Below are 26656 nucleotides of genomic sequence, written 5' to 3' on the forward strand. Positions count from 1 at the left end.
GGCTATGTAGAAGATAGGATGGACTCAGATGAGACTGGAGATCACACAGACGGTAACTAAGATAGTCCACATGTGAAAAAATACAGGCCTGGGCTGGAGCCATGGTTTAAGGGAAAGGGGTGGGGTGATTGGGGCTTAAAGACATGAAAGCTGTAGAGTTGAGAGGAACAGAGGACCAACTAGATATAAGTGTTAGGACATTGGTCCTGGGTGGGTGCTTGGGATAGACAGTGTGTCCTTAGGAGGTTCTATCTCAGCAGTACTGAAACCTACAAAGTTACACAATAGTCACACACTACACAGGAGTGGGGGTGGGGGTGTCCCTACACAGACTCCTTTTACAGAGAGGACACTAAGTCCCCAGGAGCATGAAGTCACTTACCCATGATCACAGAGTTAGTGTCTAAGACAACCCTGGAACCAAAAGTGATTGGAAGGGAAAGAGGAGGTGGGGGGAAGGAGAGAGAAGGGGCATTCATTCATTCATTCTTCTACTCACTGCTTCTTTCAGAATATAAGTATTGCCTTTTAGTATTGTTGCCTTTAAGTATTGCCTTTGTGGCTGGAGCCACAGACTTGATCTGGTATCTGCATTTAGGGAACATCTAGCCCAGACGGGGACATAGACAGCCTCTGGAACAAAGTGGGCAGGGTACGGTGGGACACCAAGGAGGAAAGGGGCAGTTCTGTCTGCCGTGCTGGAGCAGGTGAACCATGAGTTCCTCTTGAAGCAAGTTGACTGAGGCTTAAAACATGAGGTGGCCCAAATGGAAAAGGAAGTCTCAACAGAGGGAGTGAGTAGACTGTCTGAGGCCAGAAAGCAGACTGTCTGAGGTAGCACTTGGGTTGAAAGAATGAGTGAGTGCCTCTTGTTGGAGATCCCATTTTGACTGGGGGGGGGAATATAGTGAGAAACTTCAAAGAGAGGTCTTGATGCAGCGTGGGTTATGGCTTTGCCCCATGCAAGCTGTCAGTGTAAATCAGCCAGTGAAGTGGAGAGAAAGGTGATTCGTGTCTCAGCTGAGAACTAGAGGGGCAAGAGCACAAAGCCAGACCCCAGGATCAGCGCCACTGAACCTAAACTGCCAGACACACACATCGAAAGTGACTGCCAAAAATCTATGAGCAGGAGTGTTGAGGGAGAGAGTGAATAACTCCATCCTGCAGGGAAGGAGGAGCAAAGGTAGGACCCTGAGGAATAAATAGCATTTTGATAGAGTTAATGGGAGTCTTGGAGACAGAAAAACTATACTGGGGGAACCATGAATTATTCGGATGGCATTTCTACCTTGGGAAGGAGTGTCTGTGGATTTCAAAGCAACCAGCAGCTGGAATCTGTGGTTTCTCTAAACCCTGGCTCCCTAGGTCTGCCCACCTCACCCTTTTACCTGTCGGGGTCAGCAGTTTTCTTACCAAGGCTGTCTTGGTGTCATTTTTACAGTTTGTCTGGCACTCTGCAGATGCTAAATAAAGGTCTGTTGAATGAATGAGAAGAAGCAATGAGAAAAGATTTGGAAGGACCTCAATCTTGCCACCAATCGGGAAAATATTTTGTAATTTTGGGATGGGGGACACAGAGAGGGAGAGAAACATCAGTGTGCGGTTGCCTTTTGCACTCCCCCTACTGGGGACCTGCCTCACAACCCAGGCATGTGCCCTGATTGGGAATTGAACCAGCAACCCTTTGGTTCACAGGCCCATGCTCAATCCACTGAGCTACACCAGTCAGGTTACTCATAGGTCTTAAATTGTCACTTTCTTCTGCAGGATTCTTCATCTTTTTTGTGCCTTGAATCCTTTTGGTGTTTGGTGAACCACTGTCAAAACAAGGGGTGTGTATGTGTGTGTGTGTGTGTGTGTGTGTGTGTGTGTGTGTGTGTGTTTAAGTCTTTGTCAAATAGTAGATTTTTTTAGAACAAGGTTTTAAATATTATAAAATATGTAAGATCATAAAGAAAACATTTGTATTGAAATATGGATATTAGAATATTTTAAAAAATTAATTAGTGGTAGGGTAATAGAAAATGCTTATTTATTCATATTAACTAACAAGATCAAGTAGTAGGTTTCATGCATTGCTGTGATTTTGAAGTGATGGTGAGCTTAATGATATTTTGAAATATCTGGAACATATGTAATATATCTGAAATGTCTATGATTTCTAGTGGTAATAAAGTCATAGAAACTGCCAACACTACTGTGTTTTGTTGTCTGCATTTATTACCAAAGGAAATGCTAAATGACAAGTAGAGGTTAGTGAAACAAGCATGCATTCCACCCTGTCCCATCTAAGCTAGTGCAGCCACTGGCTAGTGCAGCCACTGAATTCTTCCCCTGGCTAGGAGCTTCTATCCACTATTCCTCAGCCTCCTCACGTGCTGTGGTTACAGGGGTGGGAGCACACCTGGGAATGAGCATATGGTGCTGTAGACCATCACACGGAACTTAGGCAGGGAAGTGCTGGAATTTAGGAATAACTTTGACCCTTGGGATGTAGGAGGAAATGGTTTGTCCCCAGGAAAAAACACTAGACTCCAAAGCTCTAACAGTTTGAATGGGCTGTTGGAATAAAGGGTGCAGGGCACTACAGGACATGAAGGAGTAGGCTCCTAATTTGAGGTTTTAAGCAGGCCTCAACTTTGAATTTTCTCCTTTTCACTAAACAAGGATTCAGGGAGCTGCATAAAACCTTTGAGTTAATAGAGGTCAGTTGAAGGTGTATTTTATTTATTGGTTTGTTTGTTTTTTAGGCTGTGCTTCAAATTAGAAATGCTGAAAAGGTCGATGAGAGTAGGTAGGAACACTTGTTCTTCATAGGTTTCAGTAATTCTGCAGGGCATTTTGGCACTATGTATCTAAAGCCTTAAATGTGTGCGGACAGTTTGGTTCAGCAATCCTGTTGTTATTGTTTTCTTAATAAAATAACTATGTACTTGTTATAAATATATGTGTACAAAATGTTTATTGGTGTTTTAAACAATAGTAAAACCAAACAAACAAATAAACAACAAACAAAAGATCATTCATAATATATTGCAGAGAGGGCAAAACCAGACAGAACCAGACCCAAAAGAGTCTCCCAGCTTAGTATCAGTTGGGAAAGCTGAAACACACCTTGGTGGAAACCGTGGGTACACTCGCGTGACACGTGCTCGTTTTCGCAAGGTGGGATTACCCACGGCATTGTCTCCTCTGCCTGCTCTTCTGGGCTTTCTAAAGTTCCTGCAGGAGCATGTAATACATAGCTTAGATAAGTTTATTTTCCAGGACATGTGAGGTAAATTTGTGTAGACAGAAGGACCACTGCATGTGTTTCAGAAATCATTTCCCTAGGATTTTAGAGCTGAATTCAAATGTCTCTCCTAACGGTAAATTCAATGAGGACAACTTAAGAAAAAAAGAAAAGGGTCCCAGGGAACTGTCTGAAGCATTTGCAGGTCTCATCATCCAAAGCCAGATTCTCTGGGGTGAGCTGGCATCAGGCCCCTCCTCTCAACACTCCTCTCTCCACTAACAGTGGCAAACTTGGTGGTTAGACTTGGTCATGTCAGAGAACATGTTACTAGCAAACGATTTAGGTTGCGGCTTCGATTTGGGCTGACAGGTGGGCGTGGGTGGTGAGTGTCTCGTAGGGTGTAGGGACCACTGGTCTAAGCAGACCTGTCCTCACTCCTGAGCCCTCAACTCCTTCTCTCGCTTAGAAGGGGCAGCCATCTCGAGAAGGAACACAAATTCATCTTGTTAAACCGTAGCCCTCTGGAACCTGCTAACTTCAAATGTCTGAAAGTGCTGATGTTTTAGCTTTATAAACTTTATCTCACAGAGATCAACTGTGTCTCAATTAGAATAAATATTTGTAGTACATTTCTGCCTTTGCTCCACAAATATTTACTAGTGCTTCACATCACAGAAAACAAACATTTGTAGCTCCCTGTAGGACCCTGGGGACCTCTGTCCACTATCCCTTCAGCAGATTCCATCCTTTCCAGTTTGGTTAAGGGAAGCCCTTGGGGTGAGGCTGTAGAGCACTGAGGGGAGGGACTCCTGTGCTGGGCTGGGCAAGGTCCTCGCTGGGGAGGCCAGAGAGGCGTAGCTTTGATGATGGTGGAGTTGGTCAGTGTTGTCCTGGGTGCAACACCCACCCGTCCACCCACATTTAAAGAGATCTTCTCTGTATAACGACAGCAGAGCTATGAGTGCCTAATACAGCTTCTGCTGCCTGCAGAGGGGAGACAGGAAAGAAGTCTGTTCAATCTAGAAAAAGTGCTAGGAGAGCATGAATGTAAAGGGCAGCCTAGGGGCAAAGGAGGAAATGACTAACTCTGCTGGAGGGGAGAGGACAAGGGGATTACAAGAAAAGAGCGGGTGTAAAAGCAGAGAGTTCGAGACAAGACAGTCTGGCCCAGAAGACAAGCTGATTGCCCCAGAGTAGGCTCAGGGAACATGGTGGTCTCTCAGGGGCTATGGAGAGCTGAATCCAGGAGAATGTACTCAGCTTCGCCTGTAGGAGTCCTGTGCTGACATATGTGGGAAGAGCAGATGGGGGTTGGGAGCTGGGGAGGAGCCAGGGCCGTGTGGCACAGAGACCACTGGGAAAGCTTCAGTCATGTGCAGTGGGGGTGACCCTGGGGGGAGGGAGCAGGCCGGAAACATATCTAGGAATAAAATTGGTAGCAGTGGTGAGTAAGGAGACCAAGAGCATGAGGGCCAGCAGTTACTGGTGCTATGCCTGGCAGCCTGCATGGGTGCAGGCAAGTTGCTGAGTTGTTCTGAGTTAGTTCTGGGATAGCCTGATGGGGAGCCTAGTAAACCATCATTTGCTGGGCTTTGGAACTCAGGAGAGAGGACCCTGGTCTAGAGCTGAGCGTACAGACAGGCCTGCCCTTGTAAAGGGGACCAGCTGCCAGTGCTACTACTTGTGACCTTGGACAAGTTGTTTTACTGCTCAGGGCCTTAGTTTCCTCCTCTGTATTGTGTGGATTGTGGTGCAGGTGGTAAGAGTTAAATGAGATAACCTATGTGTTGTGCTTAGAACAATGCCGGGTGCACAGAAGTGCCCAAAGAGTGTTAACTACTGTCTATGACTATTTGGGACTCTTCAGGTTTTAAGAGTTGGTTGAAGCCTTATGAATGGATGAGATGGCCCAGTTAGTTGTGAGCCAAAGTAAGCTCAGGACAGCTGTGACCTTGAGCAAGTAAGGATGCTTTCTCACTCAGTTTTTGAGTATCTAAGGCAGAATGGTAGCCTTAGAATAAGTCACAGAATTGTGTGTCTCAAATCTCTTTAAAATAAATTTCCTACAGGCCTTTTACATACTGCAAACAACTTAGTTTTATGAGCAAGGCAAATTAAACATTTATTCTTTATGTTTCTAAATGAACAGAGTGACACTATAAATACCACAAAGGACATTTCTAAGGTACCTCAAAACCACTGTTGATCTCAAACTTGTTGTTAACTAGCTGTGTGATCTTGGGGAGCCACCCACTCTCTCTGAGCTGAAGTTAATTCACAGTAAAATGAGTCGGTCAGATCAGAATCATCGCTCAGGTTTCTTCCAGTCCTAAAAGTCTAGTTCTAAAGGTAACTGTTAAGTTTTAGTTACTTGATCAACTTGAAAGTTAAATGATGAAACTTCTTTAAAAACATGTATGAGGAGAGGGCAGAGGAGAGGCTTTGTCCATGAGATGCCAAAGCAGGTGGCAGAGGACAGTGGGATGGAGCAGATGGCGCTTAGTTCTCAGAGTCCCGCAGCCCCAGTGGGGAGGGTCCGCTGGTCGGTCAGCAGCCTGGCTGGGCCCTCCTGTGTATGAGCCACTGTGCATGGGCCACTGTGCTTCAGGTAGGCACCCTCCCACGACCACGGCAGACATGGTCTCTGCCTCTGTGTATTTACCGTCTGTTGGAAAAGTGAGATATTGAACAAGTCCCACTGATGAATGAAGTGATGCTAAGACTGTGGGCAAGTTTCTGAATTTTTCCAACATTGTCTGTAAAATGGGGATACAAATGTTTACCTCGAGGAGTTTTTTACCAGAGCAACTGTACTACATGATTTATTTCTTTGCCTTTATGGGCTTGCAGAGACGCATGGAGTACAACAAAATTTAATAAATGAGGACATTGGGGTAAGGAGATGATATGATAAAAAAGGTAAATTAATCTCCAAATCGCACACAGATAACTCTGTAGAGTTGCTAGCAGTGGGCTGTTAATTCCGTTCTGAGCTTCTAAGTTATCAAAGACAGAAGGAAATGTGATCGGTCTGATCATATCACTTCGGGTTGAAATTTGTCAGTGGCTTCCTATTGCCGTTAGACAAAAGCCAAGTGCCATGCCTTCCCTGCTCTTCCAGCTTTCCCTGCTCCCACCAGCCCCTCCCATTTTATGTCATAAAGAAGCCAAACTTCTACCGTTCTTGGGCCAGCCATTTTCCTGCTCTCTCATTCTTTCTTTCCTGCTGAGCTCACCTGTTTCTTCCTCTAGGAAGCTTCCCCGTCTCTGAGGCTGGATGAGAGAGTGCTGCTCTCTGCTCCCCAAGAATCCTGTAATTCCTTGCTGTTAAACTCCCCATGCTGGTAATTTGGGTCTGTCTTTCTTCTAGTTGCCCAACTCCTTTCCTGTGGAAACCATCCTTCCCAGAATACTTGACCACAATAGGCTCTCAGTACACAGAAGTACAGTGGGTGGACCTGATGAAAGTTGCACGGCTTTCCCATCCTGAGATCTGTGTCAGGCTCTCCCATGGATCTTCAGAGAGGGGGTGTCATGGGGTATGGGTGGCACACTGTGTGGCCCCATTGCCTGGCTGGTCCGGTTAAATAAATGGTGATCTAGGAAAAATGGAAAGAGGCTGAGGGTTTGGTGGTCACTGCAGGACTTGCTAAAGAAGCTACTCTCAGATGATATGAATTGAAGTGGGAGTTTACTGAAAGGGAGAGGAGAAGAGGGGATAGAGTGAGTTTACAATGCCTTATATAAACCTGCAAAGGGTTATTAGGATGCCTGCTTTCTATTAGCACCCCTTTGTGAGGCATATCTGTAGATGTTAGTGAGATTTGGGAAATAAACAAAATATCAACTCCAGAAAAGAGAAAGCAGAAGTTGGTACAAAACCATAGGCCCAGGAGACATATTCTAGGGCAAAGGTCACATAGGTGAAGGGCCGGTAACTAATCTGAATTACCCACAGTGAAGACAGATAACAGGCAATCAGAAGTTCACGCGGTGAAACCTTTCAGACTTGCTGAGCTGTGAGGGTGCTGTGGTAACCTTGTAGTAAATATTTCTGGAAACTTGAACTTTCTACACTAACAATTTGCAACTAGAGACCTATCCAAAGACCTTTAAACATCATAAATATACATATATGGGCATACACACACATACGCGTACACACAGGGGTGTGCAAAAGTAGGTTTTCAGTTGTGACTACATGAAACACAGCTTATTCATATACTATTTATTTATTTATTATGGACTTTTTATTGTCATTATTTGATGTCCTTACTAATGATTTATTTTTTAGGTAATGATGGCTGATAATTTAACCTACTTTTGTCCACCTCTGTGTGTGTGAACAGTAAGAATGTTCTTTATGAATGTTTTGCAATATCTGTTCTAGAACCTTCACATCATACTCCTGTTGAACTGAAATTTAATCAAAGAACTGGAGATGTACAATTTTCAGATATGGGGGAGACATGCTAAGCTTAATGCTATAGGCCTGCATTTCAGATAGGTTAAAAGAATTACTCATTTGTAAAAATATTCACTACCTCATTAAAAAACGATCCAGAGCCCATGTAAAAAAAAGCCTAAGGGGTTATAGACATAGTGTATTCCAGGTGAGTCATTGCTGAGCAGCAACTTCCAAGAAGATCCTCAGGGTTGATGGGCTGCGCTCATAAGTGTGTGATGGTTCTTTAGGCCACTGGTCAAACCACATCTGGAGTAACCTCATATATGAGATCGATAAGCCCAGAATGCATTCAGGAAATGCTGACTAGGAAGGAGAAACCCTAAAAGTTATGAAATGTGGGAAACAAGTGAAATAACATTCATTCATGCTATCATTCATCTTCTCACCCAAACCAGAACCTCCGAACTGATGCTGGACTCACCTCCCTCAGTCTCTCTCGGATGCCAGCACAGCTTGTGGTTCCTCAGTGTTCCCAGCGGATCTCTGGTATCCCCTTCATATCCCCGCACCCTGCAGCAGCCTCCTTCCTCTAGGACTGCACACTTCAACCTTCTCATGGCTCTCAGGATGAGCTTTCTAAAATGCACATCTGTTGATGTTACTCTTGCTTAAAATCCTTATTGAATATTCATTCATTTAGCATCTATCTGACTCAAGCCCATTTTTAGAGCCTTAGCCTATTACCTACCATCCCCTTCACAATCACCCTTGGCTCTGGAGGGGCCATAAACATGGTAGGTCTCTCAAAATGCCATTCACTTTCTCATCTCCACACTTCTGCACACATGGTTTCCTGTGCATGGTGAGCTAAGATAGAAACTTAACTCCAGCTAACAAACAAAAAGAGAAAGTATTATCATGAGTGCACTATATGTCTCAATCTAAGGTAACCCTGAATATGAAACATTGCCCACTAAGAAGATTCTCTGCCCTGCCTCAATTTTTTCCCCTAAGTTGAATAGATACACTTACTGAGGTGGGGGTGAGGGGGAGCAGCCATGAGAGTTCTAACTTTACATCCTTCCAGCATTCTGAATTCAGAGGCCAGACACAGTTTTCTTCCCCAGCAGGGGATCCTTGAAAAAATCTCTGAGGGGCTGAGCTTTCAGCCTTCCCTGATCCAAGGACCATGGCCAGGGAATAGGGTCTCACTCTGATTGCCCTGCCCAGCATAGATGGGCAAAGTGCTACAGCTGAGACCCACCAGGACCCTCTGCAGGGTAGACGGTTCCCGAAGGAAAGGATGCTGGGAAGACAGACCATTATGTCTTCTCTCTTGTGAGCCTTCCCTAACCTTCCCTGAAGAGTCTACTGCTTCTTCCTAGGTGTTCCCAGAAGCCCTCATTAATACCTCTCTCCCAGCACAGGTTACCTCGCTGTGGTTTTTTGGATCACATGACTTTTTATGTAATTCATACAAGTTCCTGGAGAGTAAGGATTTTGTTTGTAACAGCTGTCTTCTGCCTGTACTCCATATTCACTCTCTACTGTTCTTCACCCTGCTTGCCCATATTGGGCTACATCACTGAGCCCCTAGGCCAGTTCAGGCAGTGGAGCTCATGGCAGGAGATGAGAGGGAGAGAGAAGAGTGAGGCTGAGATGTTTATCCTTCTGGCTCCTTCCCTGCAGGGCTCCTGTGAGCTGGCTACCTAACTGAAGGTACCTGACTGAAGGTGACAGGTGTTGTAAGAGAGTCTCCTCCACATAGCTTTGAGCTCTGGAAACATCTCCCTTTTCTTGCCCATTCCAACCTTGCTCTGCTGTTCACAGCCCAGTTCCATGCTATCTCTTTAGGTTTCCCTATACCCTGCCCACACCAGATAAATAGCTCCTTTATTAAACTCTCCTCATATTACCCAATTAGAGCATGCCACCTGGTCCCCACCAGGCCCCTGCCTAACAGTGTTCTATTCATCTTTGTTTCCCCAGGATCCAGAACAGAGCCTTTCACACCAATGACACTTAATAAATTTAGGAATTAAGGAATGATTGAACATAGGCTGCATAGAGGAGTGTTGAGCCCTGTATGGAAAATAGACCAGGGGAGTAGCTTTCAAATTTTTTTTTTGGCCAGGATTCATAGTGAGAAACATAGCTCCTATTACAGTGCAGTGGACACATACACATTTATATATAACTAAGTGGGAGGTTTTATGATGCAGTGCCTTACTATGTAAAATGCACTGCAATGTTGTCGACCTAATTCTGCTCTATTTGAACTTCAAATTCTCCTTATGGTCTACTAAATTGGTTTCATGGCCCACAGACTAGTTGGAATCCATGGCTTGGAGAGTCTGTGGTTCCAAGGGTATGATTCTAAGTCATACCTAGTGAGAATGCAGTAATGTCACAGTGATGATGCTTTTGATGGGAGTTGGCATCATTGCCTGGAAAAATCAAATGAAGTTGTCATTCTGTGTTCAGTTTTCATAGAATTCTTATTTGAAATTGGCCTTTCTTAGGTTTAGCCTAATTTGGAGGAGGGATGGATTAGAGTTCCTAAAACGCACTGATGGCCATGAGCAATTTAAAGCATCAGGCTCATAAAAGTCAGTGTTAGGGCCCGCAGGCCCAAATGCTCTGGGGTAAGTCTGAAGAAGGAAGCTAACCTTGTATGCCTGCCCTAAGTGTCCCTGGGTCTTTCTTCCCTGCCTCTACTGCCACGGGGAATGCCTTCTCCTCAGCAAAAGGCATGTCTTAGTGCCCTGGTTACACAGAAAGTTTGACCAAGAGGACTACCTGGACTCGTCCGTGTCTCCAGAGGCTGATAGTCACTAGGACCATGGAATTCACCTGTGATATTGTCTCACTGTTTCAAACTCAGCCCAAATGTGGTCCTCTCCACCTAAAAAACTATGTGACTCTATTTTCAAAACTGAGTTTTATGTTCTCTAAAATTAACTCCATCCCCCACCCCCACCAATTTACCATCTGTTATTCTTGTATCTGGACTGTGATACCAAGTTAGAAGGGTAGAAGATGATAATAGTTATTATTTTTAACTGAGATTCTGAATCAAATCCTCAAACTCCATCTCCATCAACTCCCTGCAAATATCCTGAGAGAGACAAAGTCAAAAAAAAAACCCCAAAACCCCGGCAAGGCTAGGTAGATGGGCATGAGACCAGATAGGGCTCCAAGGTCATTCTTTTAAGAAATTCATATCAACACCTATGATTGTCAAGCATAGGAGAGAGAACAGTGAAGAAAACAGAGTTCCTGTCCTGGTGAAGCTTATGTTTTGGCATGGGAATCAGGAAAGAAACAAATAAACAAATGTCTGAACATCAAGATAGGAGATGGCAGTAAATGCAGAAATTAAGTCCAGCACAGGCACGTGCCCGGCACAGAGTGGGTACACATGTGTGCAGGTGTGCATGTCTGTGTGTGCGTATGTGTTCACTGGAAATTACTAATTGATTAATTATATGTTTTCTGTTTAATCGGTTAAAATTTTATTTTTCTATTATTGACACTATATTAATTTTAAGTGTATAACACAGTGGTTCCAGAGTGATCACCCTCTAAGTCGAGTACTTCATGGAAGCGTTATTTTAGTTAGCGATGTCAGTGAGGGCTTCTGGAGGAGTAACATTTGAGGGGAGAACTAAGGGGATTTGAGTGAAGAAATTATTGAGGAAAGCATTTGGTGAGAGAAAGAGCACACTCAAAGGCCTTGAGGCCATAAAGGACATTCCTCCAGATCAGGGGCAGAGGCAGAGCTAGGATCTAACTTTCCCCCTCAGCCCATGCCACATGTTGGCTACCTTTTTGACACATAAATTCATCAAGTTTTAGAATCATTTTTAATTTTGGTAAAATATACATCACATAAAATGTACTGCCTGAACCATGTTTAGGTGTGCAGTTCAGTGGCATCAAGCACTTTCACGCTGCTACGCCACCATCACCACATCTCATCTACAGAACCAACTCTTTACCTTACAGAAGTGAAACTCTGTGCTTGTTAAACAATAACTTCCAGTCCCCTCCTCCCAGGCCCTGGCAACCACCGTTCCACTTTCTGTCTCTAGAAAGTTGATCATTCTGGGAATATCGTGTAAGTAAAATCATACAATATTTATCCTTTTGTGATGAGCTTATTTCACTTAGCATAATGTCCTCAAGGTTCATCCAAGTCACAGCATATGTCAGAACTCCTTTTCTTTTTAAGGCTGAATAATATTTCATTCCACATATAGACCAAATTGTGTTAATCCATTCATTTATCAATGGACTCTGGGTTGCTTCTGTCTCTTGGCTGTTGTGAATAATGCTGTCTTGAACATGTGTGTGCAAATATCTCTTTCAGTCCCTGATTTCAATTTTTGGGGGGTATCTACCCAGAAGTGGATCAACAGTTTTAGATCCCTTTCCCATCGAGAGGGTCCACTGCTGTTTGCATGTGGCTGCCTGCTCAGGAGGGCTGCAGCCGTCTGTTTACAAGTCCCTCCCTCCTCTGGACTGTGAGTTCCTCGGGGACAGGAAGCCTGTGCTTGACATTCCCACACCCCGATGCTGTGGAAAGCACACAGTCTGACCTCCAGATGGGTTTATTAATGAAGAAATCTGTCTAGGGCTGTTGCTGATAGGATGGTCAAGGGTGGGTTGCACTGAGCCCTACCTGGACCCCCTTGCACGTATTTTTACATATTAGATTTCTCCGATTTTGTTTGAAAAGAGAGCACTGCCCCTAAAATAAAAATGGATAAAATCCAACTTCCTGTGGGAGACTTTCCAAAGGAAACTTCCTGTGGAAAGCCACCAAGGGTAATGACCTGCCACGCATCCAGATGCAGTTCATGGCTCTACCAGGCTCCAAATCCAGGCTTCCTCATTCTCTGTTAAGCTCTGCTACCATGGCCTTTGTCTCTGTCCCTTACCTTAAAGGTCAGAGCAGTGCTAAGGACAGAAGAGAAGGCAGCACCCTGCCAGCCTGAACTTGGGCCAGGGCCTGGGCCTAGGCCCCTGCTGAGTTGGGTAGCCCTACGTGTAACCAGCAGGAAGGCCTCCCCCTGGCAGGGGCTGTGCTTTCCTTTCCCATGGGCTTTAATTAAGGCAGGTGTCTCAGCACAGAGGCTCTTCAGGGCAGCCCTGGCTGAGGCAGCCCTGACTGAGGCAGCCCAGCTGATGCCCAGATGGCTCAGCCAGGGCAAACTGATCAAGCTCACAATTCGAGGCTCTTTCTTCCTGAGGAGATGGTCGGCTTCCTATTGACCTGCAGTAGACTGTGTGAGACAGAGACAGAGAGAGGCAGGAGGCACATGGGTGTGTGTGTGTGTGTGTGTGTGTGTGTGTGTGTGTGTGTGTGTGTTAGAGCAGAGGGAGCAAGAGAAAAGAATGTGATGCACAGAAACAGAATCTTCCTCAGAGATTTAGAGTTAAATGATCAGAAAAGCACTTGGAACATTACCTGGCACCAAGTAAGGGCCATGTGGATGATTTTTATTATTATGAAGGCAGAAAGAGAGTGAGGTAGATTGAGAGAGACAGAGAGAGGTAGAAGTAGAGAGAGGGAGGGAAGGAGAGGGGCATAAGTCACTAGTCCTTGAAACCCCAACAATTTATCCAGAAGGTAGAATCTGGGCAGAGCTTCCTTGTCTGCTTATTCTCCCATAAAGCTGACTTGCTTACCTTCCTCCTTGTAACTTTTAAATTTAAATAACACAGCCTTTATTGTGTAAAGGAAAATAATTTTCTGGGTTCCCTGAAGTACTTCAGCACAGTGCATAGAAAATCTGCCTGGCAACAGCCGTGGAGCCCAGGGACAGCGATGATGTGGTCTCTGGTGCCCACTCGTCTCCCCCTGAGCCCTCCCCATCCTGCCTCCCCATAAATCATTTGGATTTCATTCCATCTTTGGCAGGAGAGGAACTGCTTCCCAGATGTGTGGGGTTATGGACGAAACCCACACAGCCTATGGCCCCCTGGATGGAGATGGGTCCTGGCTTCCTGCAGACCCTGAAAGGCAGCTCCCCTGAGACCAGTGGGAGCTCTGTCTCCCTGCTACTTGAAGGTGTCCCCTGCTTTGCAATGGCTCTGAAGGGACAAGGTAAATGGGGCCCCCACAATGTCCAGGATGATTTATAATCCAGACCCTCACAGGGGGACTTAAACGCTGTCTCGTTTGTCAGTGAAACTGACAAGAGGCCTTCAGGAGGGTTCCTTCCCAGCAGCCCAGTCGGCTTGGGCAACTGCTGTCCTCAGGCCTCCTGCCAGGATGGCTGCACTAACTGCACTTTTTGACCTCTGCACCTAGAGAAAAGCAGATAGCCAGACCAAATGACCGTTGCATTTGCTCCATACTTTCTTAGGCTGAAATCTCTGAAGGATCATCGAGAAGCATTCAGGGAGAGGGAAATGAGCCTGGCTTCACCGGAGAGAGAATTCGGAGCCAGTTCTGCCTGAGGAAGGACATTCTGTGTGCAGCCCAGCAAGGGACTGAGGGACAGACAATGGGGGCCAGCTAACGGGCACAGCCAGTGAGGCTTGAAGAGGAAATGCTGAGTACCCCAAGCCTGGGGAAGAGAATAAGCAGTCTTGTTAGATACAGAGCAGCAACTGCTAATACTTAGTGGGAGAGACACAGAGACAGGCGGACAGAGACACAAGGCAGAAAGAGGCACCCCTCCCCCGTCCAGCGCCATGTTGTCAGGGGTGGCTTCCTAGGGAAAAGCACAAGCCCTCACTGTGAAGACTCAGACTATTTTAAGGACTGGTCCTCAGGGTCTGCGCTGGCCTCCCACTCCTCCTAGCAGCTGGGGGAGGCTGGTTTCCTCCCGCCCCATTTGTAACCTTAAGTAGACCCCAAGCTGGGTTATTACCTCAGCTACTTTTTCCCTCCTCAGCCCCTGGGGAGTCCGGCCAGGTTGGAAAACAGCAGGAACTCTCTCCAACACAAATAAACGATGATAGCAGGTAGCAGCCCTGATGAGAAAAATGGGGAGAAACAGCTTATGGGTCTCACTCAGGTTGAAAGGAGTGGGAGCCAAGCCAGGCCCATTTCAGGGCTATAGGCCAATCTGGGGAGACAGAGCCAGAGAGATGGAGAAATGGCCCTTGAAATACAGTTTTGGTGTCTTCTGACAGTAAATGGCCTTAATCCACAGGGGAGCACTTCTGTTCCATTGCCGTTCTTTGCCTATTTTCAACATTTGTTGTAAAATAGAAACACCCAGCCAGGATCTCTTTATGTTGCATAGGCAGAGAACAAATGAAATATTTTCCTACTACGTAAAACAGCCCACATTTTCCCATATGCAGAGCATGGAACGGTGTCATTGACTTCTCCTCTCCCTTTAATTTACCCCCAAACCTTTCCTAAGGGAGAGCAAATGCCAGGTTTGTGGCTGTATGTCTAATACACAGATAACTTTTATGACACTGTCATATTGAAAGTCGTGAGTCTGGCAGCCCCCTTGACTTTCCCAGGAGGAAAATTAGATTGTGCATCAAGCACCAGTGTGAAAGGCAGGGACCCCTAGAATGCCGGGTGCTGCTCCATGTGCTGGGAGCTTTTAGGAGTCTGATAGCCTGGGATGGGGCCCACGGCACCCCAGCCCACCCTGCTCTCTGCCCCTCCTGAGTTCCAGACATACCTGGTCCACAGAATTGAGGGCCCTTTACTGCGTGTGAATCTTGATTACTGACCATCCTGTCAATACCACATCTCCAGAAATGTACCTTTATCCTCTTTTCACTGTTCCCACCCTCCCCAGCTTTATTAATATGATAATAGTCTGGTGAAAATGGGAAAATTAAGCCCTTTTCTCATGTAGAGATAATATAAGTTTTGAACTGGACTTGTATCTACCATCCCTTCTATAAGCATTGCCCTGTGAGTGGTGTTTCTGAGAGAGCAGATTGAGAATGTTGGCAGTGTACGTAACAGGCAGGCCCCTGTAACGTGGCTCAGGCAAACATATCTGGTGATTCCATGTGGATGATAAAGTGAATTGCTAAAATGTCAGAAAGTCTTCTCCCTCCTTGTTTTCTTCTCTCTTCCTTTCCCTCCTTCCCTCTTTTCTTTTTCCTTCCTTCCTTCCTTCCTTCCTTCCTTCCTTCCTTCCTTCCTTCCTTCCTTCCTTCCTCCCTCCCTCCCTCCCTCCCTCCCTCCCTCCTTCTTCCTTCTTTCCTTCCCTTTCCCCGCCTCGCCCTCTCCTCCACCCCCTCCATCCCCCCAGTTCTCCATGTGTTTTGAATCTCCAGTGCTAATTGACTGCATATCCTGTATCCATCCCTTTGGGGGTAACTTAGGAGGTTTGAAGATAACATAATTAGAATGAAACTAACAATCAGTAAGCTTTTTAACTGATACCAATGATCTTCCATAGCACAGATTAATTTTGAAACTTGCCTAAATTCTACCTCCAGGTAATACTATAAATACCAATAAAAGCACTGACAATAGCATGCATTGCACTTTGAATGCTTTCCGTATCAGCTGAGATGGGTTGTGTTAACCCACCTCACTTTCCAGTGTAGGCATTCTTGCTGCTGAGAGTGTGGTGTTCTGAGTGAGGCCCCTGGTAGGGGTAGGATTTTGAATATGGAATATTTTTTTGTGCAGTCCCACCTGTCCTGAGTAGCAATTATTATAGTATTTTTATATGATTGCCAACAGTGATTACATATATAATTGTATATTATATGAATATATATAATTTTTGTAGCATACATAATGTATATTATATATATAAATATATATATATATTTCAAAGCAATGCCACATACATATCATATCATTTGCTTCCCACAATAGCCCTGTGATGTGGGAGGATGGGATTATCTTCAAATATCCAGGTGAGGAAATTTAGGTCCACAGAAAAAGCAAGGAGCAGAAGCCAGGGCAAGAACCCAGGGCTTGACATCTGGTCTGGGGCTGTTGCTGGAAGTTCTCTTTGCCTTTCAGAGCTCCAATCTTGATGAAACTATGTACTCACCAAAGGCTATTACTTGTTAACTCATTCATGCATTCATTTCATGAATGTTTTTGAGCTCCAATCCCCATTCTTCCTCTTGGATATATAGCAGTGAAAATAAAACACAACCCAGGACTTTCAGTTGGTAGGGTCAGCCCTTGTTATGGGCAGTGCAGTGACTAAGCACATGGGTGGTGGGGCCAGTCTGCTGGGATTTAAATCCCACTCCCTATCTACCGGCAGCATGACCTTCAGGGAGTTTGTTGTACCTTCTGTGTCTCAGTTTCCTCATTGGTAGGATGGGGATTATTATAGTTCTTACCTGAGGGGCATTTTGTGAAGATTAAACAGGTCAGTACTCATAGGTACCTGAATAGTGTTTGGTACACAGTAAGCCTTCTGCAAGTAAGCAGAAGGCTTACTGCAGAAGGCTTCCTTTTGTGGAAACTAAAAAAAAGTGTCTGCTGTTATAAAATGCTTAAGAATGCTTTTCAGCAACTTTTGGGTGATGACTCCATGCTTATTTTTTTCTGGTCTCTTCTTAGCAGTAACTACCTCTCTCACCTGTACCCTACATCCATTGTGCTCCTGCCAGGAAGAAATGAATAACAATCTCACGGCCAATTTAAAAAAATATTCATCTGGGCTTCTCTTCTAGAGCTCTGTGCACCTCTGCTCAGATCTCATTGTGTCCCTAATGTAATATTTAAAGTTTGTATCTGTCAAAGTAAGATAAAACAGAAGTCTTTGTGTATAGGTTCGTGTATTGGGTCTTTCAAGATGTCAATGATATCGTCTATGCCTCTGTTTTGATAAATGACATTTGAACATTCAAGGCCAAAACTCTCTAGTGGAGAACTTGACTCCCTGCTCTTTCCCCACCATTGTTAAACTTCACTTTGTCTTTTGGGTCTCCCACCGGGATCTTACTCACATACCAAGGCACTTAATATCCTTTGTTCTGCCTTGGCAGAGTTGTGAGGAAATCTTTTGGGGTGAATACAATTACCTGCATCACTTTTATTACTTAAATTCTAAATTTCTTCTTAGGAGATTCTGTCTTCTGCTATGAATAAGGGGTTAGTACAGTGTTTTAGAGATGAGGGCTTGTGCATAAATCCATGACTAGGTTGCCATATGTCCTCATTTGCCCAGGACAGCCACAGTTTTCTGCGATGTCCTCGTATAATTATTAATAGAATTATCAATAGTACCTACCTGTATATGTAGAAGCATCCTGGCTTGCAGGATAAATCACATAGCCACCTATCCATGGCCCATAGCAGGCTTTTCTCTGAGACACTGCCTGTGAGCTTGGCACAGATGGGCTCTAAAGGCCTAAGGAGCACAGTGAGATTTAGTCCCTAAGAAAAGGTGATGGTTATAAAATTGACCACAACTCAACATTTTACCACAGCATGCTAAAAATAATATTGTAGCAGAAACAGAGTTCACGAAACATGCGTGTGCACCCTGACATTGCTCAGTTTCCCTTGCAGATAAATTGAGGCCATGTGACTAGTTTTGTCTAATGAAGTGAGTGGAAGTGGTCACTTCCGGGCCAAGGCAGTGGAGAACTGCTGTTGTTTTGCATCTCTTGCTCTCTATTCTGTGGTGACTTTGTACTGTGATGGCAGCGTAACCTGGATACTGAGACACCCCTGGAGGGAAGCCCTGCCTCTGACTTATGTGAGAGAAGGAAATGTTGGTTGTGCTAAGTGGCCAAGCTTTGGGGGCATTGTTACCGCAGCACAGCAGTCTCCTGACTCACCATGAAATGAGAACTCTTACAGCCCTATCTACAGAAAGGACTATACACAATGGCCTACATGGTCTCTTTTAGGTTGTAAGAATATAGGGGACATTCTTGGCTTTATCCAGATCACACCGTTTAAAATCTCACCCATCCTCCCAGTTACCATCACGTTATCTTGCTTTTTTTTTTTCACAGTGGTTGTCGACACATTTATCATATTTTTTTGGACTATAAGATGCACTCCCCCCAAATTTGGGAGGGAAATGGGAGTGCGTCTTGTAGTCTGAATGTAGTTTTACATTTACATTGGTGAAATATTATGTTATTTATGTTATTAAATATTTTATCACATATTTTGCTTCAAAATTTTTTTCCTGTTTTCCTCCTCTAAAACCTAGGTACAGCTTATGGTCTGAAAAATACGGGTGTGTGTTATGTATCCCCCACTAGAATGTAAGTTCCATGAAGGCAAGGAACTTATGCCTTAAAACAGGGCCTGGCCCATAGTAGGCACTTAGTGTAGTTTTATAAAGTGAACTGTGGGCTGAAAATTCTGTATATAACTATCATCTCTGATATTCAAGAATGTAATAGAAGAAAGAAAGGCCCTCCTACCTTTATTAAATGCTTAGAATGAAGTAATGAAGGGGTAGAGACAGAAGTCAAAGACACAGACTCTCTTCAATGGCTTTTCAATCTATTTGGTAGACAAAATATATAGGCATGAAACAAGTAGGGAGCAAAACTCTAGCTACAAAATAGTTAACTGAGTGTGAGAGATGAAGGGGAGAGGCCCATATAGTCAGCTAACCATGGACAGCTCTCTGGACCAGACAGGGTCAGCACAAAACATGGAGCAGTGGTTCTGAAACTTGTGTTTGCAAGGGGTCACCTGGTGAGCTCTCAAAGCCCCACTGCTGGGCCCCACCCCCAGGGTTTCTGATTCAGTGGGTCTGGGTTAAAGCCTGAGGATTTCCATCTCTAACAACTTCCTAGGTGATGCTGATGAAGCTCAAAGAAAGGGGAACCACAATTTGAGAACTGTGGTCCATGGCAGAGGTTGATAAACCATGGTCCTACAAGATCATTTACTTTTTTAAATAAAGTTTTATTGCAACGTAGTACATCTGTTCCTTTATGTATCATCTATGGCTGCTTTCAAGCTATAACAGTGTAGTTGAGTAGTCTTGAGACCATCTGGACCACAAAGCCTAAAATACTGATTCTCTACCAAAAAAGTTTGCTGACTCCTGGGAGGAAGTCAGACCCGTGGCTGGCAGACGGAGCTGCAGGACTTGAGAATGTTCAAAGAGAGGGTCCTGTGACTGAGATCTATCACAGTTTGCAGCTGATGCCTGATGATGACTTGTGAACAGTGTAGGATATCATCTAGATGACATTTTGCCTCCTAAGCTCTAGGGACCAAGTGTTGAATAACTGGAGGAATAATATATTCAAATATTCTTGTGTCTGGCTGGGATGAGAAATGTCTTATAGCAAAGTGCATGTTTCCTTCCCTTCTGAACCAGCAAACACATTCACCCATTGCTGGCCTTCCTAGAAACAGTGTTTGATCTATCAGAATGCTCTGGAGCGCAGGGACCTGGAAAAAGCCCTTAGCCTTCCCACCACACACCTGCCTTCCCTCCTACACAGACAGGTCTGAGAGTTAAGTATTAAGTGCCCTGGTCTGTAGTCTATTTGTGACAACAAATACATATGAGACCTGGAGTAAAATAAGACATCGTGTTTCATTGTCAGCAAGCTCTGTGGAGCACCCCAAATGCTTACACTTTCAGAGGCAGACGCTGTTTAGATCAGAGTTGATGCAGTGTGAGGTTTGGGGGTATTACCTCTGGGTTCCTGGTTTGGTTTAATTAAAATGTCTGCTGGTGAATTTGTTTTCAAATATTAATTGGTGGACAGGTAGCATCAAAATCATCTGGATGAGTGTTTTTTTAAAAATACATGTGCCCATTTTTCACAAAGAGCTTGATTTTCGGCAGATTCCTGCTTTTAACCAGCCTCCCGCCGTCCCCACCCTGAGTTTTTGTGACGTACAGCACGCCGATGCCAACAACGGGATCTGCTGTTTGTTTTACATGGTTTCAAAGACTTAAGTTGGTGCTAGTGGTCTCTCTGAAGGAGCTGCCAATGTCCCTTAAACCTCCGAAGAAGTTACTTATGTTCCATTGGAGGGACTGATTGGCTGTGACTGAGATGCGGCATCAGATTCTCATCAGGATTTGAAGTGGGATTCACACTTGCTTGCCTGATGAGTACTGCCTCTCTGTCTCTCACTAAGGGCTTGGTTTTCCTCTGCCTAGTATTTTTTTCAAACTATGGGTTATTTAGTCATTTGAGGAGGGTGCAACCAGCATTAAAAAAATACAGTAGGAAGACAAATCAGAGTGCATGCCATGTGTTAAGGATTAAGTGTTGTTCTGTAAAAATGGTTTTGGTGGGTGTGCTGTGCATTGGCTTACTGTGTAAATCTTACTATGTGTCATGACAAACAATACTTGTAAGTCTTCACCGTACAACATAAACCAACCAGACTCTAATTTACTTAGGGCAGTTCCTATCTTTGCTTGCAGAAGACTGATAGAAGAAGTCACCAGGGAGGGCAGACTGTCCTATGCCAATATTTCAGGGAGGCTACTTGGAAGCTAATAGAAAACCAATTTGTAGATGATCACATAGTCTAGGGATATAAATCACTCAGCCCACCATACCTGCCACCTGGGGCTAGCTGAAGTCACCTGGCCAAATTTCAGTTTCCCTTTCCTTGAATGGGTTAATAATCATCCTACTATTCAAGCTTGGAAAGGACCAGATAGGGGGAGGAGGGAACATTCTATCCAAGGATAAACCACAAAGCTTGGGCCTTTCCTGAGAGTGTGGTGGGTATCCTTATATTGGCATTAGGGGGAGGAAGAGGAAGGTGCATAGGCAGATGAAGTCTAGGCAACATGGGAGTCAGAGAGGACATATATGGGAGGACAGACCAGGTAAAACCTGTGTCAAGGGGCCTTTCTTCTTCCCACCTCTTGGCAGGCAGCTGTGGGGTCTGATTGTTCACGGTACACTGGTTTCATCCTGCAGTTTGAGATGCTTCTCCACTACCCCCAAGTGCCAAGATGCCAGTGAAGGCAGACCACTCTTGGAGAGGCTGTGGGGAAGACTGGCCAGGCAAAGGTGGTCTCACCCACGAGCCCTGGGCCTCGGCCATTGTCCTCCCAGCTGACCACCCAGAGCAAAGCACACTCCTGCTTGTGCCATGCTCTGTATCAGGGCAGAGCTGGGCCCCAGGTTGGACAGACCTGGTAGCCTAGAACAGGATAGCCAGACAGAACCAACAAAATGAGGGGACCAGTTCATAAGCATGACTTGTGGGCAGCCCTCAAGTGGCGAAGAGTGTTTTTTGTTGCCTGTGGGGAGCACAGTGGGGGTGAGGGTGTCCCTGGGGCTGCTAATTTTGGACCAGCCCTGGTATCCTCTCTTCTCAATGGGAAAGAAAAAGGCAGAAGGGGAACTTGGAAGATGGAAGAAAAGAAAGCCTTAAAGAATATCACTAAAGGGTCTGGGGTGAAAGACTGGAGTAGACCAAAAATAAGTACATTAAAAAAATAAAAATAAAATAACAATCTCACCTTCTATTTTGAAGTGTGTCGCTTACAACAAAGCCTCTTATGTTGTTGAGAGAGATTCTAGCTACTTCTATTTTTAAAGCTCCCAGAGTACTATAGGATAAAACATGCTAAGAATGCAAAGATAGAATTAAAAAAAAACAACAACAAAGACCTACTTAAATGTGCGAGGTGAGCATCTTTAGGCCTGTCAGAGATCTCCCTTAGGTGACATCAGAAGTCTCATTGAAAATCCTGCTCCTGTCCCTGCAAGAATACACTTTGCTTGAGACCAAATTTTGGTTGCCTTCAATGCTTGGGAATGGGACAAGATCTCTAACTGAGCTTTCTCAAGATTGTGATCCTCAAGAGTCAGGGTACAGAAGCCTTACCCAGGCTTATAGCGAACATTTATTCTTAGCCCCACCTGCAGCAATTAGGAGTTGGCAGGCTTGAGGTAGAACCGAAGAACCTGCAGTTTGAGATGCTTCTCCACTACCCCCAAGTGCCAAGATGCCAGTGAAGGCAGACCACTCTTGGAGAGGCTGTGGGGAAGACTGGCCAGGCAAAGGTGGTCTCACCCACGAGCCCTGGGCCTCAGCCATTGTCCTCCCAGAGCAAAGCACACTCCTGCTTGTGCCATGCTCTGTATCAGGGCAGAGCTGGGCCCCAGGTTGGACAGTTTTCACAAAGAGGCCTCCAACATCTGCTTCCTGGCAAACTCTGAGGCGGACCACAGGGAGAGGGGCAAATTGGGACCTTAACACACACACATTGTAGGTTTTTCTGGACTAAAAAAAAAAACAACAACAAGAAAAAAGAGAGAAAGAATGAGAGAGAGAGAGAATTGTCAAATGTGTGGAAAACACAAGGTCATCAGAGCCATCGGGGGCTTCCTTTCAGGCAAAGACCTTGAGGTTCACCCAGCACCCTGCTTGTTATGTCTAGATCTGGCTCCAGGCCACAGATTCCCTGATTGCATCATCAAGTTCCCCACCTCTGGCCCCTAACCCTCCTGGAACCTATTCTGGCATCTTTACTTCAGTTTTCTCACTGTAATCCACACATGAATAAGGTTGAACAAACACATTTATTTGTAAAACCAGTTCCCAGTGGAGGAGAGATTGTATCCATAGATTGCAAAGTGGTGATCATTCAGAGGGCCACATGCATACATTCCTGAAACTAAAGGAAAAGCCAAGCAAAGCACTTTGCAGACACTGGGGAGCTACCAATTCTGCCAACAGAAAAGCAAAATGTCTTTTCCGCTCCAGAACACGGATGTACCAAGATGTCCTGTGAAAAGGCAATTTGGTTTGACATCCATGATGAAGTGATCAGGGAACAATTGCAGGAGCCTTTTATTTTCTCTACTCTGTGTGGCCTGTTTGCTTCCCACAGATACCCGGCTAAGAGCTTAAGTGGTCCTCCACCCTGCAGCAGGAGGGGCAGTGTCAAATCCGGGCCTTCTCACATGCCCATCCTTATGCTCTGAATGATCTGAAAGATAGCTGAAAGAGGAAAACAAAACAGCTCAGACACCAGACAGCACACAGCTGGAAACCCAACCCCACAGGGAGCTCTGCTTCAGCTGACCCTGGGCCCTTGACACAATAGCACACAACTGATTAGATATTTCCTAACATGGAGTTAAGTTAACAAAAGGTCAGTGAATTTCTCTAAAAAGGCTGCCTGCTGTGTCTGCTGATGGATGCCTCAGGGATTTATAGATAACTCCTGCCAAATCCTCTAGGAGTAAAGGCCAGAAGCCCCTCAGGGGCTGAGAGATTTGGTGTCCTTCCCTACAATATCCTGCTCCTGCTGGGGACATGGCTTTTGCGCAGGCGCTGTGCTCATTTAACAGGGCAGTGAGGCTGCCTTTTCAACATGGCTATGACCTGGAAAACAAGCAGTCCCAGAGCTGGGCAGAAGGGTAAGTGCTTATAGGGCACGAAGCTGAGCCCCTGACTACCCCAACCCCGATGCGAGGGACTTTTCTGGCCCCCTCTAACTTTCTGAAATGTGCTGTCTCCCATGGGAGCAATGCTGACTTATTCAGGGCTCAGTCTTCACCACACCACCTCCTTCACTGACACTGAGGGGTGGGCGGCCTGTAAGCCCCACAGAGAATTCCTGGGATCTGCACTTATTTCCACAAGAGCTGTTTACATAGCTCCCAAAATGGTTCTAGCTATTGGGTTTAAATGTGTCCCAGGAGAAGGCCCTGATTGCTTTTGTAAACCCTTCCCAATGGGCAATACTGGTCAGTCTGGATGAAGACAATGATAATATCAACTACCACACAGTGAGGTGATTTTTATTTTTGAGGGGAGGCTAAGTATCATCTCATTTAATGTGTACAAACAGTAAACACTGAGCACCCTGGGGTCTTGCCCCTTGTCTCCTTCATAAAGTCATCCTAGAATATACCCAGGAGCACAGCTTCCTAAGCGACTACAGTGAAACACTTCATCTGGAACCCTCAGGGAAAAGAGGCATTGACTATTTCATCACCTAATGTTAGTGAGCGCATGCTGTCCGCCAGGCGCTGTGCTTGGGGATCCATAGGCAGTTAATGCTGAGGCACGTAATCTCAAGGTAGTGAGATTTGAAGGCTAGGTCACACCCTAATGCATTTTTTTCTTAAAAATAAAAAAAAGAACCCGCATCATTACTACTTTCCTAAACTGGATACATGATATAAACCAAACGTGATTTAATGTTAACTTCTCATGAATGCTTAGTGTGACCATAATGTAAAGCAGTAGTTGATCAGACTCCACTGTAATACTCTGTGGAGAGTGCACAAAATATAGCTCTGGTCAGCTATACTTCTGGGTCCTCATTTCTGCTTCTTATTATTGTTTTTTGTCTCAATTATTAATATCTCTGATGTTACTACACTAATCTGCAGTGGGCTTTCTTTTATTATGTCACCGTGGACTAAGCTGAAAACAAAGATTGTTAGAATTATATGTAACATTAGAGGAAACCTGTTCTGTGTGACTATGGGAGGGGCTCTTCTCTAGATCCATCAAATGAGTTAATTCACCAACTTGTGACATTTAATTCTGGTTGCACTAGAGGTTTTCTTGGCCTAGTCTGGGGTTTGTGGAGGGTCTTGATAGAAGAAGTTGCTAGATGCATGAGAAAGTACCTTAACACAACGAATAAGCTCACAGAAGTAGAGCTGATGTTTCTGTCCTCCCCTCCCAAGGCTGACAGGAATAAAAATTAAATAAACTTTTGGTATTCAGGCTCATGAGAAATGCTGGAAGGCAGTTGTACAGTCAACATTAGGGGAAAAATATTTATATCTACGATGCATCAGGCTTTGTTTTTGGGATCAGGAAAACGTCCCTGGTCCTGACAAAGTTACCGTAGAGCGAAATGTCAGGGCCAGGTGAAACTGGGTTTGAAGTCCAGTTCTTCACTGAACAGATCATTCAACCTCGTTGAGCCTGTTTCCTCTTCTGTACAATGAAGATCATGGTGCTTACAGGATTGTTCCAGGAATAGCTGACATGACATACGGGGTCTGTCCAGAAGGTATCCAGCCATATGATATGAAAAATAGAGACATTTATTGAGGAAGATACAAGAAACATTGTACATAGGACAATGACGCACCTCAGTCTCCTTCAAAGTAGGCACCTTGGGATCTCACGCAGTTCTCCTAATTGCCATCAGCTGCCCCATTGTATTTTCCTGAATCTCACTGATGGTCTGAAATATCTTCTCTTTCAAATGTGATTTTAGTTTTCAGGTTTTGGGAAAATCAGAAGTTGCAGGGTGTCAAATTTGGGCTCTAGGAAGGCTGAGAGACACCTGGATGATTTGATGTTTCACCAAAAAACTCTGCACGAGACACGATGCATGGAGCAGGTGCATTGTCCTGATGAAGATCCCAATCACTAGTTGCCCATAGCTGTGGCCTTCTGAATCATCCGAATAGTTTCCGCAGGAGAATGTGCAAGCTTAATGCAAAATTTTGTGTGGATTCATTGCTCTACTTGCTCAGTCATTTTTAATGCAATGGCCACATAGCACGAATGCTCACTCAACAGCATCTACTGCCCCCACTGACTAGCACGGTGAGTCGTCATTATTCACGCATGCACATTCCAGTCCACTCTGCTTGGCTGCCAGGTTACATCAATGTCAGGCAAACAGTTGTTCTTGTTATGTTAATAATGGCTGGACTTTTTTCTGGACAGACCTTGTATATGAAACCTCCTTGTACATCCAGGATTTGATGATTGGGAGGTTAGTGCTATTATTCCTACTATTACTATTATTTCAGCAATGACTGCTGCTTTTCCATGTATGAACATAAAGACTAGAGGTCCAGAGCTACTTGACACTCTCCAGAGGTGGGAACTTGGGGAAATTACTGAACAGTTTTGAGCCCTGACTTCTTTTCTTTAAAAATTATTTTATAGTTGTTCAATTAGTTGTCTGCATTTATCCCCCACCACACCCTCCAACCCCAGCCATCAGCACTGATTTCTGTATTTGAAAAATCTATAGATTGTACATACCTCAAAGGATTGCAAGGAATCAGTATAATGACATAAGTAAACATGTGCTTACTATGTAAAAAAGATGCTCAAAAATGTTCTTTCTTCCTTAATTTTATCTTCAGAT

The 26656-nt window shown here is 44.8% G+C and overlaps 1 protein-coding gene across 1 annotated transcript in view; it reads right to left on the reverse strand.

Annotated features, from left to right (window-relative positions):
• Positions 1–26656, reverse strand: part of SERP2 (stress associated endoplasmic reticulum protein family member 2) — a 47351-nt gene that overhangs the window by 3176 nt on the left and 17519 nt on the right. The window contains exons 3-4 of the mRNA XM_053665432.1: positions 3115–3222; positions 1414–1475 (exon numbers count right to left, since the gene is read on the reverse strand). Coding sequence (XP_053521407.1) covers positions 1414–1475; positions 3115–3222 — 170 coding nt within the window. The remainder of the gene's footprint in view (positions 1–1413; positions 1476–3114; positions 3223–26656) is intronic.

This window comes from Artibeus jamaicensis, unplaced genomic scaffold (assembly GCF_021234435.1).
Source record: "Artibeus jamaicensis isolate MK-2021 breed Jamaican fruit bat unplaced genomic scaffold, CSHL_Jam_final contig_414, whole genome shotgun sequence".
NCBI classification, from domain to species: domain Eukaryota; kingdom Metazoa; phylum Chordata; class Mammalia; order Chiroptera; family Phyllostomidae; genus Artibeus; species Artibeus jamaicensis.